The 18,994-nt window shown below is 42.4% G+C and overlaps 1 protein-coding gene across 1 annotated transcript in view; it reads right to left on the bottom strand.

Moving 5' to 3' along the window:
• LOC111217917 (SH3 and PX domain-containing protein 2A-like) overlaps positions 1–18,994 on the bottom strand; it is a 116,335-nt gene that overhangs the window by 83,168 nt on the left and 14,173 nt on the right. Inside the window, exon 3 of the mRNA XM_022739948.1 lies at positions 849–924. Within this exon, the coding sequence (XP_022595669.1) occupies positions 849–924 (76 nt within the window). The remainder of the gene's footprint in view (positions 1–848; positions 925–18,994) is intronic.

The raw sequence follows: 18,994 nt of genomic DNA, 5'->3' as shown, positions 1-18,994 counted from the left end.
AGGTAGATGGATGTTTGGTTAGCTTCCAAATTGGTTTTGTTTGTAAATGTGTGTCAACAAGAGACAGACAGACTCAAAGGAGAAGGGGGGTGTGAGTGTAGTGAGCATTTACAGTTGATGCTGAGACCATGTGTTGGCCACAGGGCTTACACAAAGCATTTACCAAAATAAACTGCTGTCAACAGACGGAAGCATTTCACTCCCTAAGCACAAATGAATCTACAGAAATCTGCATGACAAACATACAGCTGTACACAACACACATATATACACCAGACATCAGTGTGATTAGCAGAATCACTGTCGGCCCTTCTGCCCCGCACACTGAATTGCCACAAACACCATCATCGATCAATGCCACACTGTGCTGTAGGTCGCCATGAACCTGAATGTGAGGCGACGACTTCCAGGAGGAGAGACGAGCATGTGTAGCACAACTCGAATCAATACTGTGACACACACACACACACACACACACACACACACACTCACACACACACACACACACACACAATATATCCATGTAATAAAATGATCAAATACATACCAACAGCTCAATTCAAAAATGTCACAAAAACAGAAACACACTATAGTCATGCAATTAGCTGAGATTTGAAAGTCAGATGACGCCCTGTCAGCAGTAACATGGTAACACAGACAACTATACGGTGGGGTCCAAAAGTCTGAGACCACTTTCCCATTAAAGTCAATGGGAAAGGCACACACACACACATGCACCACAGGCAGGCATCAGTAACCAGCTCGTATTGATGCCCTGCGAGTGCCAGCCATACATTATTAATATGTGAGCCTGTTCAGATAACTGCAGCTCAGGAGCAAGCTATTACCTGGGAGAAATGGGATGATCCTCTTCTTTGGGTCTTTCTGCCCTCCCTCAATTGGGAACTTGTCAAGTATCTGCATCTGTAGAAGGAAGAATAAAAAAAAAATGTTTTTTATTTAGTTTTAAGTTAAACATTTTGGTAACGCTGATCTGCTTTCTTTTAAACACTGAGATAAGTCAATAGTCAGTATCAGAGACAATATCAATCCCATGTCTCACATGTTAAGTAATGAGTTGGAGCCAGGATGGAATTATAGCTTAGCGTACAGACAGTTTGTCTGACTCTTTCCAAAGTTCAAAAACGTGCCTACCAGGAGCACTAGCTTGAGCATGTTTAGGTTTGAATACATATTAAAACGTTGTGTAAAATGTTAATAAGTCAGCTTTAGATGCGCTGGGAGGCTTAACACTGAAGCTAGGAAAAAACAAGGCTAGCACTTTCCCCTGCTTCCAGTATTCATGTTAAACTAACCTAACTAAACGCACAGACATTCGAGCAGTATTGATCTTCTCGTTTTAGATAAGAAAGAGGATTTGCATTTTTCCCTTAACATGTGCAGAAATAAAAAGCAAAACACTGTGGTTTCAAAATCAGGCAGCCTCCTGTTCTGAATTATTTAATGACCAACAACTGCTAGCTTAGCTGCAGTGACTGCAAACAGCACAAAAGCACAGATCATTCACCCTCCAAAAGTGAACAAAGACCAGCTAACTCCTTAATGTAAGCTTACCAGTGGCCAGCTAGCCAGCTAAGACAACAAAATGTAAATAAAACAACTTTGGCATTGGGCAGAGGGGCATTCCTCCTTGTTTAGTTGGTGCTAACTGCTTTCCATCATCACCAAGCTAACATGTCCCACTGTGCTGATAGCATCCATCCTATCCAACTCCCAACTCCTGTTACTGAAAAATCACATTACTGTAACACATTACTAATGACTTACTGCCTGACAAACCCAGATTAGCAACGACAGACTCAAAGCTGAGCTAGTTAGCACACCAGCTTCATACTTAATGCACAGACTAGAAAAGAGAAAGCCATAGATTCAGTATTGCTTGGATGAACAACTTGTTTCAGTTGGTTTATTATATGACAAAAAATGGCTCCCATGCACGAATAAGAAATCCTTTACTTTTTATTTTCCCCAGGAAACACCAAGCATTATCTTTTCCCTTCGAAGTGGATGAGAAGTATTTTGGGGGTGACACCTCTCATATGCACTTAATCCCAAACCCACATGAGCATATCACACATATTCCAAAAATCAAATCCTGTCAACGCATCTCTGGTCCCGAGGGCAGCAGAGCAGCGGTGGCTCGGTGAGCTCAGGGGTTCACAGGAGTCAAACGAGCTCCGATTTATTCATAAAGCAAGGCGACACAAACATGGTGAGAGCAGAAGTGCTGACAGTGGAGTTGGAGGTGCGGGCAGACAGAAAGGGAATGAGGGAGGATGGGGAGAAAAGAGAGAGAGAAGGTAGAGACAAAGCAAGGAAAATAAAAGAGAAGAGGCGCAGAGCGAAAGAGAGATGCAGCAGAGGGCAGGAGGTGTAGATGAGTGTGTCAGCCCTATTGTGTTTACCCAGTTTCACCCTTCAAATAAATCATTCAAGAGAGGGATTAGAGAGAAGGTAAAAGCAAAGCAGCGGAGAGATGCAGAGGGCTAGCAGACATACTGTAGAGCATTGCAGCAAACTGTTTCATACAGTAATCAGAGATGTAGAGGAGGTGATGAAGAGAGTGCATGTGTATATGCTTGCATGCGTAGGGGGATGGAGGTCCAGAAAGGAATATAATTAAAGGAAAGAGGAGAGAAGAGACATCAGTTGTGTCTGTATCTGATGGCCAGGGGCTGAAAGAGACACTGGGGAACTAAGTGAGCAAACAGCCTGGTAGGGCTCTGGATGAACGGAGACATCTAGACACACACACACACACACACAAACAATCTCAAATCTTCGATGCACCCTCCTGACACATTGTCTGTCAATCTGCATCCACCTTTTCAATGAACTCGTGTTTTTTTTTTTTTGCCTGGTTCCACTTGCAACCCTGCTAAAATATTTCTTGTTGAGCTGCCAGGTTTCTGCATCCGTACAATAACTTCGACTGCTGCGACAGCACAAAACTTGAAGCAGACCCAGCTGTTCGGGACCCCTCCCATGCTGCCTATAGGACAAAAAAAAATCCTGCTGAATACAGCCCACTCTGAGAGACATACAGTGATGGATGGACGACGGACACGCATGGACCTGAACAGTTAGCGGAGGAGCAGATGCAGCACATATTTAAAATGTGACAGCAAAAGTGAAAGGTGAGGTAAAATGAGGTTAGGAAAAAGTCAAAGCTAAAGAGCATGTGGTTGGATAAGCATAGGCTATGCTATATAAATTATACGTGTGTGTGTGTGTGTGTGTGGGTTCATGTATGTGCAGGTGCAAGAACTGGAAAGGGCAGAAACACCTCGAAGGCTTGACATGTCAGCTTTCAGCTAATGTCATCTTCAGTCAGCTGACTTTTAAATCAGCTCCCTTTACCCCAGAGTACAACACTAAAACCCCCTCCTCATTCTTAAACTACCATTCCAAAACGGCCCACTCGTTATTTAAAACGGCGTCTGGTTGGTTGAAGCTCGTCTGTCACTGCTAACAGATTCCTGGCAAGAGGAGGTGTGCTCACATCCCGCAAGGAGTTGTGGGATCACAGAGAGAGAAAATGGTGAGAACAGGTGGGAGGGCGGGGATCAGGTGACAGAGCCTGTGACACAACTGCTATTTCACATGCATGCTTATCCACTGTACACAGTATAGTGAATTCTCAGTCTTGCTTCCTTCACTTGTAATATGATAAACACACACACACACATCATTAGTCCTGCTGGTAATACTCCATTCCCAGGATGTCAAAAGAGAAAGCAAAGAAGAAAAAAAAAAAAAAAAACACTCATGCCAAACCATTGCTCCACTTCCCAGACTTCACTTCACTGTCTCCTTGGTAACCAGCACAGAGAGTGTGAAGAAGAGTTGTGAAGGGACATGATTGGATGATGCTGCGCAGCACTGGACCACTGGTGTAAATGCTTGGAGTCAGGTAATAAAAAAAAAAAAAAAGAAAAGAAAAAAGCAAGACAATGAAGTTCTTTTATCTCTTGTCAGAGTGAGTACAGATTAGTATGACGTAATGTTTACTCTACTGTCCAATTCAAGCTCTTACACATTACACCTTCAGGGAGATCAGGATTTTGTTTTTGTTCAAGCTGATTCAAATGCTGGCCTATATTGTACACTGTTCTGACTTAGAGTATTATCTTAAAACATAAACAGGAAATGTAGGGAAATGTAATATATCAAGGAACAAAAAGTATTTTAAAAAAGGAAGACAAGTCAATCTCTTTGTGTGCATAGGTGGTTATTTCTGGGGTCTCATCGGTAAATTTGGGGTTTTAATATTGTTCGAACTTTAATTTTGTAGAGCGCACTTCAGAAATGTTAACCAGCCCAAGGACAGTCTGACCTGGTGCAAAAACACACCAGAATGATTAAACCCGTTTTAAAATGCAGTCCAAATAGTCCCAATTTATAGCAAATGGTTGCACAGTTAGATTTATCAGAAAAGGCTCTGCTGTTTGAGGACGCTCTCAGACAATCCAAGCAGCGGCTGGGTTTTCTGCCAAGAGCAAATCCCCCATTAACAAACATATAGAGCATAAATCTTGGGTAAAATCAACAACAGCAGGAACATCGCACATAAGGAGGAGACCTACACCTGCGTGACAGTGAGCCAGTGATTGTGAAGCATATTAGAAACAGCTGATGCCACTCAGCCGATACAGGTGAAACTTCAGCGTCCTGTGCCTCAACTAATGTTATGCTTCATTTAACGAGCAGCGACCATCAAAAAGAGCAGCACTATGTTTATCTTTACTGCACTTCACAGTTGACACTCTCCATCTTGTCTCGCAGAACCCGCTTTTGTTTTCATGATGATTATGTCACGCCTCATGATCAGAGCTGTCAGAGTCCACACATACCCACTAACAAACCGACCCGAGACCCAAGGGAATACTATGATGCTCTATCCAACCCAATTACACTGAATGGGATTTTGGCCTGACCCTAATCAGGTCCCAAATCGGCTTTCTGATCATAGGAATTGACCTGTGAGGGCCTCTCGTCTGCAGCTACTAATTATTTTCAACAATGATTGATCTGCTGATTAATTTTCAGATTCACCAATTAATTGTTCAGTTGATAAAAAGTCAGAAAACAGTCTAAAAAAAAAACCTTCAAATGGCTTCAAAACAGAGAGATAAGCAGCAGGTCTTTATATTCGAAGAGCTGGAATCAGGAAATGTCTAGTATTTTTGCTCCATAAATAATATAACATAAACAATCTGTAATCAAAATTGTTGAAACATCTCTCTGTGGATCAACTCTGAACATCAAAATTGAACCAAAATTGAACCTAAAGCCAGGTACAATTCTGGTTTCCAAAACATGACTTTACACAAGAGCGTTGCAACTAATTAACACCACATCCGCTGCAGTGCAATCCACAAATATCGTATTATAGCTTGAGTTACAGTTACAGTAATTTGAAACATGTATTTACAGAGGAACAACTGACAACAGGGCCAGTGTTGAACCGTGCTCAGACTGAGTCTTAACAGCAGCTCCGTCTTCATATCATGCACATGTGCTAAGAATAGAGCCTCCATATAAGGAGCCGTGAGAGTCAGTTGGCATAAACTTGGGGGATGCCATACTGTAATTGTGTAGTGAACTTATGCCTCACTTCCTGTTAGTGGTCATGTGACAGCGAGGGTTTACCCCAGGCTTCACTGTAGTGGAACAGAATGGAATGGAAATAAACACACATGCATTGAACCTCTGGAGCAACTCATGACCGGCATGACAAGGCAGCCATGTGATCTTTGAGCCACTTCCACGGCAACGTGGTGATAGTGAGCGGGACCACAGACTCAGCATGCCCGTTCTCACTGGTGTGAAGGCAAGACACGATAAGGTCGTTGCTCTTGCTGTTCCACTCGTGTCTGCAAGCACACATAGTTAATGATAAAGCCAGCACACATCCTGTTTCCATGATGTAAACATGTTGTTTGCTCTCAGTTACTACTACCAGCAAATTGTCCCTTCTCTCTCCAAGCCCCTCATTTTTGAGGAACACTTATACTCAAAGCAGGAAAAATTACACTCAAATCTTTGACTCGGACAAGGAAAATACAGAGATTGAGTCCGTCTTTAAATCAAACTTTACTTTCTCTATCAGCTCAAATCCCAAAGACAGCAGGATAGAAACTAATGGTGCACATGAATCAAGTCTGAACATGCATTAGCAGCCAGCGGTATTCAGTTTCAGAGAGACAGATGTCTGAGATGAGCTTGAGGGGGGAAGGCGTTCCTTTCCAGCCACAATCACTCACAGTTGTGCCTCTAAATATAAACTGGCACCCTGGCACCAGATCTGGACAAATCACTGCCCATTGCTGGCACATTATATATGGATGGAACATGATATCTTGGTATCCTGCATGTTTTTTAATGAAAGTGAATGCATATATGAGAGCGGGCATTGGATTTGTCTAAAAATTTGACTTGTCAACACTATGGGGTGTTATGGCCCCATGTGGCGAGCCAGGCCCCTCTTTGTTTCAATAAGACAACAGGTGCGGGGATGTGGTAACTTTGGCCTGTCCACAGTCGCTCATTTGTAACTCCCCAGTGTCCGGCTGCAGAGACTGCTGTGGCCTTTGGAACAAGGCTCCGGGAATGGGCTTTAACTTGGAAAGACCCTTAATATAATAAGATCCTGTTTTCTCAAGGGGCTGAGCCAGAATTCCATCTTGTTTTAAAACGTGGTGGCATCTGTAGCCATATGAGTGATAGGAACCAGATGGGTTCAAATAAATATGAACACAGGTTGCGGTTGTTGGGTTACATTTTACAATTCTTTCCATTACTGATTAATCGTTTGATTATTTGAGAGTCCAAGGTAACATCTTCAAATTGCTTTTTTGTCCAAACATCACCCCGAACCAAGAGATTGAAAAAGAAAGATCAATTTTACAATGACATGAAATAGTGAAAAGCAGCTAATCTTCACTTTTAAGAAGATGGAACCGAAACATTTTTGCCTGATTAAAAGGTCCCATTTTGTATAATGTATAATGTTGTATAATGGTAGATTTGCGTGTCTTGTTTGATTATAAGGCAGGTCTAGTTTCTATATTAATACTGTGAAAGTATCACTCAGAGGCTCAGAGCCTCTCTTCCTGTTGTTACTAGAGCTCCAGAAAGCAGCCTGAGAGAGGAACTGTAAAACTACACTGAGATAGTTTTTGGTCCTTAAAACAACAAATATATTTTCTTGTGGATATCAAAACGTTAAAATAAAGCACTGTAAAAGTATAAAATATGGAACATTTGATGGGTCTACTGAGTCTCAACTTGCCTCAACTTTTCAGGCAGATCTAAAAGCACCTGAAATGGCACCTCATATCATTATTAATGTAGTTACTACATGATGGCTTTCACAGTCACTTCTCTCGTTAAATATGTGGATGCTGTGTGACGTAAGACTTGAAAATGTAATTTCTACTGCCTTTGCAAAGGCTCTCTTCATTTCAGGTGAGCTGGGTCACCTCCACTATAAAAAACTGCAGGAAACCTTGAATTTATTTTCTGTTCATTCATCAATGAATGATTTCAGTGACATTATTTTTAATCACCAGTTTGATATTGTATTTCTGTCTTTAGGAGAAAAATGAAAAATAGCAGTGGGAGATGCTGATGAATGACTTTTAGAGCAGCTGCATAATTCAAATTCATTCGAGTGTTCACGTTGAAACAAAATTAAAGACTCTGAGCCAGTTTGCCAAATGTGTCGGCTGTGTTAACACTGTGCCAGAGCAAAACCCCGCCTGCTAGAGGGGAAACCTTGGCAGGCAAACACAGACTTTTCAAAACACTAGAGCAATCCATACGTGCCTCCATCTCCTAAGGTCAGCAGAGGCAGCGGTGCTGAAGTTCAAACAACTGCATGCTTTGCTCATACACATTGTCAAAGAAAAAAAAAATGAATCAAAGTGATAAAACAGCATAAGCTGTGAGAAAACCTTGAAGATAGAAGAGGTCCAGTGGGCAAACAAAGGAAGAAGAGAATAAAAAATGAGCAGGCATTTGCTTTTCAGCTCACATACTGTAATTTACAGGCTTTAGGCCAGAGATGGCTATTTATTTTTAGTTCACAATAAATTGCACATTTGAAGGCATGAGAAACAAGAACGGGGCCAACGATAAAGTAACCAATCATTTTCTTCTGTGAGCTTTGCCCTTCATTTGTGCTCAAGTTTTTAACTCCCTCCCTCCACTGCCCCCCCCCCCCCCCCCCCCACAATTTTAACAGAAGCACTGGCTAAATGTTCCAGTGGCATTTTCAGGCCATTTACCGCCTCAGCTGCTGGGCTGAGCTCTGCCTGAGCAACCGAACAACAGCTTCGCTCTCCAAAGCAGCCGCAACCTCAGCGTGAGGAAAAGAACAGTGTCAGCTTACACACTGGCTGCTTGGGTTTGGGTTAAGTAAGTAGGCCAGCCAACTTACAGTTCACGACAAGGCAGAGAGGAGGGGTTCTCACCTGTGCCAGGGTTCAGCGCCAACAGAGTATCGTAGGACCTAATTTAGCCATGCTGACGGTCTCAAGAGTTTCCATCGTGACAGCCAGGACAAACCCTAGGCGATCCGGCCAAACCACAGTCTCTCCCAGATGGGGTGAACTGGATGGCAATGCCCTCCCTGTGTGTGTCTGTGTGTGTGTGTGTGTGTGTGTGTGTGTGTGTGTGTGTGTGTGTGTTGATCAGTGCACTCCACAGCCCACACTTTTAAGGGCGTGGAAGGGAAATGAGAAGTGAGGTTTGGAATATAACCATGAGTGGGCTGAGAGAAGTAAAGACAGCATGAAAGAGAGAGACAAAAAACACTGGAAACAAAGTGAGAGAAACCAGAGAGAAAAATGTGAATTCAAATAAGCTGCTTTTCCTTGTCATGTCATAAAGTTATTAAATGACAAGAAAACTAGGGCAAGGTTGAAAGTCGGTATTACTGATTTTTTTTTTTTTATAAAAAGCACTGCTGTTAGCTATCCTGGACGGTTGTTAGCTTAGTTTTCAGTTTGAAAAATGTGGCCTATGTCCACCTGAAAATGCTTTAGACATTTGAAAAAGTAGGCATCCTCACTACCATGCTCATGTGTTTTTCACCGGTCTACACTAATATAAACTCAGGCCCTGCTCAGACCTGGTATTAACATCGGTCTCAGGTGATCTGATCTCAAGTGGACAGCTCTAAGTTCAGGTGTGAACACACCCAACAGCATTGAGGATGCAATTTGAGATCCAATCACTCAGACCACAATCGGAGGTGGTGAGTGTGTGTGTAGCTGCGTCCTGAGGCACAATGAAGGACCAACTTCTCTACTGACATCTTCTGCCAGTGTAATTAGTCCCGTCACAGTTTATAATGAACTGAAAATATTTATTATATATATTATATATTACTATTTCAAATGACTAAAACCTTATTTTATTGTAGAGCTGTATGTAGTGCATTGATTCACCCAACCCCTCCATGCCCCTCTCTCTCTCTCTCTCTCTCTCTCACACACACACACACGCACAGACACGCACACACACACACACACACACACACACACACACACACACACACACAACGGACCCATCTGTCGGATTGGCCGAAAACAACAATGCATACGTGTTTATCTGCATATAAAGCAGGGAAGTGAGATCTGATCACAAGCGGTCACTTGAGACGCATGTGGAGACGCATGTTAATGCCAGGTCTGAAAGGCCTGTCACACACTAACAAAGGCCTAAATAATAGGAAAACAACTTTTTCCTTTTGTCATACTTTGGCTGGCAGTTTTGCTAGCTAGCTAGCTAGCCTGTTGGCTAGCATTTGCTCACAATATATGCCAGTTGTTATAGTTTCAGGATTTCAGGACCCACATGCAGATGAATACAAGGGATGCAGCGATAATTGGGGCGGGGCAGTCAATCACAAAAGCAGGAAAACTAGACAAAGAACGGATGTAAAACAACCAGACATAGGTAAGGTAGCAATATCAAAATAAAACAGGAAATAATAGACAGAGTCTAAACAAAGATAATGACATCAGTAACCTGGAGTACTCTTTAAGTCTTCCCTTAATTGACACAAGGTAATTTGTCTTCAGCAATGAGGCTTCATAAAGACATAATTAACTGTGAAGACATTTTAACTTTTTGATGGCTGTAATGCCCAAATACAACCTCACTACTGGAGGCCCAGCATCAGAAGACTACTGTACACAATGACTGACAGTTTATCTGACCCATAGCAGAGGAGGTACCACACAGATTTCAAACTTCTACAGCATTTTTATTATTATTATTATTAATATTAATATTATTATTAAACTGTGGTGTGTTTCTTTATCGGCTTTGTCCAATTTTGTAGTTGTTTTTGTCACCCTGATGCTAACTTGTGTGGTATTGCGGTCTGCTAAAGGTTTTTAATCTGAAGGTCTTTTATTTCCTTTAAAGCTTCTCCTGAGTCTATACTATAAAATGTAATCTGACTGAGATGGAGAGGCCCCAGAGGGGAAAATTAGATCATCATGTAACAGAAGGACTGCGTGGGTAATCAGGAGAAATGCCAGTAATGCATTACACATGCACCCAAGTACACATGTGCGACCATTCCTACAGATACACTAACAAATAAAACTAATGCATGCAAAGCCACCTACATAGAAACCAATTACAAGAACTTCTGTAGCCTTCGGCTCTGTGAGCTAATGCACTCGACCCTGCGCATGTCCAGGTCGTGTTGGATTAGCCGAGGAAAACTAGCTTAGAAGAGACCAGAGGGGGTAGTGGTGACGGGGTGAGAGTGGGAAGGTGGGAGACAGCCAGGCAAGGGTTTCTGAAGAGAGACAGAGACAAAGGGGAGAGTGGAGAGGGGAGAAGAGGGGAGAGATAGATATGTGAGCAGTAGGGGGAGAGAGAGAGGGTGAGAAATGAGATATGAATGTAGTGTGTGAGGTAGTGGGGAATGTGTGACAAGTCGGGTGTGTGGAGGGAGGCAAAAACAAATAAAAGACTGATGGAGTCAACAGAAAGAGATGCGATAGACACCTGGGTTTCACTTTGAATTTCAGTGGGAACTCTCATCTCTTATCTCTGCGTGTCTCTATCTCAAATGTCTTTTTCTCCTTCTGTACCAGACTTGGTGGCATTAAAAGCCTGTGTCTGTCCTGTCCTGTTTATCCAACTGCTATTCATTAACCATAGATAGAGAGGCGAAGCAGGGCATTGGCTGGTATGGATCTGGCCATTGCCACCAATACGGTAGATAATCAGAGGCAGTGTATGAATTTTAGTTCTGCATTATCAGCGATAAACCTTCTTGAATGTCAGATGGGGTTTCAGGTATCAGGACAATGCAGCCAGTGTCAGATAGGTTAATAATCACACAGATGTTTGCTTGATTAACTCTAAAATGCATGGGACTTTCCTGGGATTGCCTTTTATTGTGTTAAGTGGCAAACATGATGCATTCAGAGAAGGAGCATAAAAGCAGCACTTAATATAAATCTTTTTTAATAGACAATTATATTAGGTAAAATATTTTTTGGGCCTTCCAGAATGACATGTATATTTGTATATAAGACTGTAAAGCTGCGATGTGTAGAATTTTACATTATTATAATGCATACATTTTTGTTTGTTGGAAAATTAAACATCTACAACTAATTGTAGCTCATTCTCACAGTTCGCAGGTCAAATCTGTGTGGGACTTGTAGTTGGGCTGTAGACCATGAGTGGGCCCATTTTGTTTTGTACGGGCACAAGGATGCACACATACGTACAGGTAACACAATACACATTCCTGTCATTCACACAAATGCCAAAAACTGCAGTTCCTCTAATGACCACTTGAGTCTGGCTAAAAAAGCAAGTCAATTCTTTTAGACTCCCATGTTAAAATGTACAGGGGTTGAATCTCTCTCCCATTTTAAATTTTATTAAAGCTTAAAGTTATGCATAATTGAGGGCAAAAGTCTCTTGGATTAGCAGGGAGTTAGGCGGAGTCAGGCACTGCCAAGATGGCAACGGCGGCACAGCCCACTCTGAGCTTCAACCTCTCTTCAGATATCTATGGGTGACGTGATGGAGGCTACGTCCATCTTTACATACAGTCTATGTATTCTGCTGATTGGCAGTTGGTGGTAGTAACCTGCCAAGAAATGTAGCAATGTTTCAACGAATGCAGTGAAGAGGAAGACTGCAAGCTAACACGTATGGATAAAGCAATCAATGACTTTTTCAAAAAATTTCAGGAAGGGAAAATCAGGAAGGGAATTTGCTAGTCCTCAAGAACACCCACAATGCTTTTGGTAACACTGATTATAAACGTAACTTGTTTGTTTACAACAAAAACTCCACAGGATGCCTGAAATAAAGTTTTTGTTGGATTCTCCAGCAGCATATGAAACACATTTCTCAGTGGCAGAATTTGGCACTGGTTGCGACACTGTGTCCATCTTTGTAACTTTCCAAAACAAATAACTCAACAACCATGCCCACTTTTTCATAATACCAAAAGCGATACCTGATGGTTTTAAAAAGTGACTATCTAGGAAAAAGACATGTTGATGTTTGCATGTGTGCAAGTGCTACAAATGATATATATGAACATGTTATTATGTTTGAACGAGGAAGCAAGTAGGAATCTGAGGAGCTGAGGATAACAAATGTGTGAATTCACTTCATACAGTTTCATATTCCTTTTTATCACATGTTGCTGATAACATCTTTCCTTCAGTCATTCAACAGTGCAAGCTGCTCTGCGCTCTACAATATCCGGACATAGAGAAAAGACAACCCTGCCTCCTCTTAACAATATACACAGTAGGAGTATAGAATGAATGCTGTGCAATTTATCAAATGGTGAACAAAGGCTTAGATAGAAACGTAATGAAAAAGAAGAAAACCTTGAGCAGCCTCTCTGTTTAAAGCTCAGTATGAGGCAGGGCTGCCAAAGATCTCTATAGGACCACAAAGCGCTTGAAAATTTTCATCGCCCCCCCCCCCCCCATCTCGTTTGGGTGGAGAAGACCTTGAGCTGAACAGAAACATGAGGACTGGCCAACTGAGCACAGAGAGAAAAAAACAAGCCGGAGACAGAGAGAGTGAGAGCAAAGCGGACGTCTGTCAGCTGCCACATACATCTCCAGATAACAGGCAGCAGTGTAAACAGGGGAAACAAACAGGGGTAATGGGGAGAAGCTTTATATATGCGTACTGCATCTGTTCAATATACACGTGTGATCAAGTCAGGAGAAGAGGCATCAGAGATGGATGTGAGAGGGGATAGATACAGAAGCACAGACATACACATTTCTACTTAAAAAAAAAACAAAAAAAACATGCACTGCCCTTTTAAGAGTTCTGCCAAAAAGCACATGAACATGGAGAATAACTGACAGACACCTCTTCTTGAACTCCCAGCACCTCTTCCTCTGTCGTTATGCCCTTACATGCAGATACTGTCAGTCACTGGGAGGGCCTCTCCACTATGACACAAAGAACACAAGGCCAGAGAGGAACTCCCAACTCCCCTCTTCTCCACACACTTCAGACCTAAACCTAAACGCTCCATGTAAACATATGGGATCAATGTAACAAAGGGCCTGGGCTTCAAACTTAAAAGTGATCACTGTATCTATTGCAAGCAGCACGCTGTGTCTGCACCCATGCTTTTCTTGCTGTTGAATGCTTGTAGTGTTGGTGATCTAAGAACTGAAGCCAGGTGTAGCCTCAGTGTAAATCATTCTGAGTAGGAGGCTTTGAGGGTTGCTATCTTGTAAAATACCAGCGCATGTCTGCATTGTTTTGGATGTCCATGTCAAATGATCCATGTCATTTTCCTCAGGGGGTTTAAAAGAGATTGTCTGAGATTTGTCGCCTGCTCGATTGCTGAATTAATCTGCAGCATTGAAAAGCCAATGTTCACCATTTTTGACTGGATGGCATGAAACAAGCCCTGCGCTCCCGTCCAGCTAACTGAAATACATCCATGGGAGAACATCCTTCATTTTTTGCATAGAAATTTTGACTCAGAATCTAAAAATGTCTCTAAATGACTAGACTGTTGTTTTCTGGCCACTTGGGGGCAGCAAAAGAAGCTGACACAACGTAGAAATATTATCACAAGTTGCTACAGCGAACAGTTGCCTATTTACACATCCATAAGACACAGGGAAACACTAGCACTCACTAATAGTCATGTTTCCGACCATTTGATGAGTTTAAGTCCACTAGTCACACTCCTTTTGGCTCTATTTTAGCTCCACCAACTCTTGAGGAAAACTGGCTCTTTAGCTGCTACATGGGTCATTATGTTTACTAGTTAATCTATCTGTCTGCAGTTTGGTGCTTGGCCGGGAGCAAAGAGTCCGTTTATCAGAGCTTTCTCGCTAAAAACAGATACCTGCTGCTGAAAACAAGGTTGATATGAGTGAAAACCAAAACAATGAGCTAAAAGATGCTAAAATGTTCTGTGAGACTGAGGGGAACGGCAGAGCTGGTTGACTCTCTGTGGTTCCATCACTGTGAGAAATCCCTTCGCCAGTATGTATTAAATCATCGTTGAAATAAAATATTGATTAGCGCTTTAAGTATTTCTCAAAGAACCTATTCAGCTTGTAGAAAATAGGTTGTGTTCAGGGTCCCGTACGTCTATTTTGTTAGCTTCATGCATATTTTTGATGGAGAGACACAAAAGTATTTATAACATTTCATATTTTTTATCAGAAATTCTATTTCCTTATTTGCCCACAATCTATTGTCTCTTATCTGTTAGTCTCTTATCTTTTGATGCAGATCCACATCCAGATGCAGAATAAAATTTTCTGAACATTTTCTACTCTTAAAACAACAAATTTAAATGTGTTTAATTAACATTGTGCAGCCTTGGCAGATGTATCGCCTCTCTGGCTGCTTTTTAGCTGAATGTGTTTATTTTGGCAACCAGTTTGGTTTCACAAGCCACTTTATCTTGCATTTAGATTAACTGGCCTGCTGTGTTATATTTACTGTGGATGGTTTTCAAAAGGGTATCAATTAGAAAATTTCAGTTTATTTCTCTAGAATATGTTTTCTTCATGTTTTCTCTTCTTCTTGAAAGTTTTTAAATCATATCATATTTCTTTTTCTATCATTTTATGACAAAACCTGAAGTTTCCTCTGTCAGCTCTCCACATGTATTCTTGTCTCTACCCGGCTGTCTCTTCCCGCCTTCCCCAGTCACTTTCCAGTCACACTGGTCTGTTTTTTGAACCATGCAAATGTCCCACAAACGAATGAACTGTGCTCATTCATCCTAAATTTAGCCCACTCTCCTGATCCCTTCACCATGGCTGTGGGAAACTCTGCATACTTTCCCCCCTCTGCCCTGAGTCCAGTGAGGACCCGGCATGGGCCGTCCTGTCAAGTGCCCGATTGTAACTCATATGAACAGGTCCAGTGTTTGGCGTGTAGGTGTCCTTCCTCTGCCTCTCAGCAGGGGCTAAAAACTATGTTTCCCCACTCTTTTCTCTCTCTGTCTCTCTCTCTCACCCATAAATAAAATAAAACAGCCCTTTATCCTCAACCTGAAACAATGGGCTCCCTCATTCAGTTGAATTACAGTACATCCACAGAACACCTCAAGGACAAAGAGGCTGAGCTAGTGGCCTGGCTATTCAGCAATTTATCCTCAAGGATGGCATACCGATAATGCCTTGTGGTCTAGACATATGTTTCCATAAAACGGCCCACTTAGAGGTTGAAGATTCCCAATTCAGTGACCTTCCTTTTAAGCTCTTTGACCACAGCTACTGTATAATTTTCTGCGCTGAATATGAGCTGCTGTTTGCCGAAAGCCCGCCGCTAGCATCCACAAAGCTACTTCCAAAAAAGGATTGAATATTGACCTTGAGACTGAGTCACTGAGCAAACCAGACTCACATCATCTGCTGGTTCTTCAAAGATACACTACACGCAGTGAAAAATGGATGTCAGAGAGATGTAACATTAAAATCTCCTCAAACTAAATATTCAGTTGAGACTCGTACAAGGGCAGACTTGGAAAGAGAAAAGAGAGGGTTTGTGTATGCGTGTGTGGACAGAATACAAACCATAGGCCCTCGTAAAAAAAAAGCGTGAGTCAGAGCTAACCTTCTTTCAAATGCTGACGGGGGCCCAAGGACACCCAGGGCACGTTCACCCACTCCTCAGAGGTTCCTGAACACGCTTGTGAAGGCCTCTTTGAAATAAGTGACCCTGAAGAAAACCCACAATATCTTTCATTTCTGCTATTTGCATCATCTCTGTCGTCAACATCAACAGCCTGAATCTTAATCATCAACGCCACTAGTATCGCTGTCATTCTCATTATCATCATTGCTTTCATATCTTTCAGCACTGTCCTCCTCTGCTTCATTATCACCATCATCATCATCATCATCATCATCATCATCATCATCATCCCACTGTAACTACCGACTGCTCCTTTTCCTCCCCAACCCTCAGAATGACCTGTTCCTCTGCCTGTCCTGGTTTTTTCCTCCCCTCTGACAAATAACTCAGGCGGCCTACTTCTGACAGGACACACTGTTTGACTCACTAGTCAGGTCTGACTGAGACAAAACCACTTCAGTGCACAGAAGCCAGGAAGAGCCAGTCACATCCTGACGAGGAAGATGAGCTGTTCTTGAGTAGACAAGCAGAAAAGACCAGATGTGAGTAGAGTAGGGCGTGGAGATGGCTAATAATGATGCTGCAGGTTTGTGCAAGCCGCTGTTGTTTTTGTGCTTCTTTTGTCATCTTTGTTTCCTGTCTGTAATTGGGGTATGTCGATTGTTCAGGTAACAGAAAAAAATATAAAAAAATAAAAATAAAAATCAAACTCTCTTCCAGCACAACAGCTTTATCCTTCAAAACAACCGTCAAATAAAGAACTAATGGAAGGACGATGGCAAAGAATTGTGCTCATTTCTCCGAAAAAGAAGTGGACAGTGTGAGATCCAACCCACTCTTAACAGAATAAAAGCATAGAGACAAAATGGCTCCCAGCAGGGTAATTCTGGCAACATTTTGCATTAATATAATCATTCTATTAGCTGTAATATGGCTCCTATTATTTGTACCTTAACACGTTCTCTACACTGCCGGCTCCACACAGGCAGAAGCACTTTGGAACTGAATGAAATGTGACTGGATCCATTCAAAGTCCTCATTTTCCAGGACATCTTGGCACCAGGTAAAGCATGTGCAAAGCTTTTTAATGGTGACACAGAAAGAGAAAAAAATAGATGCTGAATGATCAGTGCTTCATCCATGTGCGTCTAACATCAAAGCGTGCAAGTTTTATTGTCTATGCATTCTGTGCGGAACATAAAGAGTTGGTTTCTGGGACCGAACCTAAACAAAGTGAGTCCAAGCAACATCTGTGGCCCCCCCTCATCTTGACACCAGGCTAGAACCAGCACCAGCATGTTTCCAGAAAGACAGCCTGCTCTGGTTATTACTAGGAAATAGTCCTCAGCGGTCTTTGCCGAAGTTTTGGTTAAAGCGCTCTCCAACAGTTAGAGAGAGCGGCCATGCATGTTTCTCTCCCCTAGGGTAGAGCAGGACTGCTGAGAGCAGCAGGGTCTCTGCACCAGATAAATGTTTGGACAGGAGAGGCTCCAGGTTGCTCTGAAAACAATGGGATCAAACAGGACCATCAAAGGCATGTAACAAGATCAAAGGCTGGCAGAGAGAACTTTACTTTCAGTCCATATACCAGCAGAGATAGAGGATTAGTGAGTATTAGAAAGCTGGTCTGTCAGTATTGCCAGTGGTAGTTTTTATTCATGAGTGTCACAGTGCAAATGGAAACATCAAAGAACCAGGCATACTAAGACGAGAGCAGTGAAGTGTTTATGGTGATATATTGCAGCGGGCTTTAAAAGGGACATTTGGTAAATCCCAGAAATGTGGAGCGAGGGATTTCCACAATAGAGCTCATTTTAAGAGCAACCTGGCCAAACTCTGCCAGACTTTGGTCATGTGAGAGCCACTTTCTTTGACAACTCAATAAAAGCGCAGACCGAGCTGGTTGACCTTTTCCCTGCACCATCTGACAAAGCTAACAAAATCAATCTTGCCGCTGCTGACTGGGAGTGATTTTGTGCCAAGACATCCATGAACCATGGATGGTGAGGGGCTGAATATCAGATGGAGGAGGCACCGCACACCTGCGCCTCCTGACTTTTCCAGAATGGAGGCACATTCAGCCGTACTTCACCTGCTTCTCCATGTTTATTATTGTACCTCTGTCTCTTATCCCACACTGGGAGTAATCAGTTGCGGAGGGGGGGGATCTACTTTCCACCTCATACTGCCTTCAGTGGTTATCAATAGAACCTTTCAGAAAGGACCTTTCCTCTACTGATTGAAACATCATTTCCTGCAGGACTAGCACACTGGGGCTATTGAGAAGTGCCCCCTGTAAGTTTTTCACTACAGCTCTTTCATATTTACTAGTGACCTTAAGACCTCAGGGGCAACATACATATGGTATCAGCTTGCAGTCGGGCTGAGGGTGCGAGGGGCATAAATGCATCCACACAAACATTCTCTCAGTATGGAACAGTCAATCTGAGAGACACAGAAGGGTTTTCACTGCAGGTCCCGCGCCGTTCCAAAATAAATAAAGTCCCGAAGAGAGAACTTGACACTTTAAACATGAGAGTAAAGCATCAGGGCCAAGTCAAGAAAACAGAAAAAAAGACTTACCCCATATGAAACTATATTTAAAGAACCTACCAATCAGAGTAGCCAGCTCTAGAGTAGGGGTCGACTGATTATCAGCCTGGCCAATTATCAGATCTGATATTCAGCATTTTGGTTACACATTGTGAGTAATAGCCTATCAACGCTGACTACCAGAGACGGGCACAGCGGAACGAGTTTGCAGACTGGAGCAGGTTCCGGTGAGCTGTGTGTCAAAGGTAAGGCAGCAGACACCGTTGGAGTTGCAATGCAC

The sequence above is a fragment of the Seriola dumerili genome, unplaced genomic scaffold (assembly GCF_002260705.1).
Source record: "Seriola dumerili isolate Sdu_G_001 unplaced genomic scaffold, Sdu_1.0 BDQW01000050.1, whole genome shotgun sequence".
Lineage (NCBI taxonomy): Eukaryota > Metazoa > Chordata > Actinopteri > Carangiformes > Carangidae > Seriola > Seriola dumerili.
Note: the sequence above shows the minus strand (reverse complement) of the source record. Positions and strands in the feature narration are given on the sequence as shown.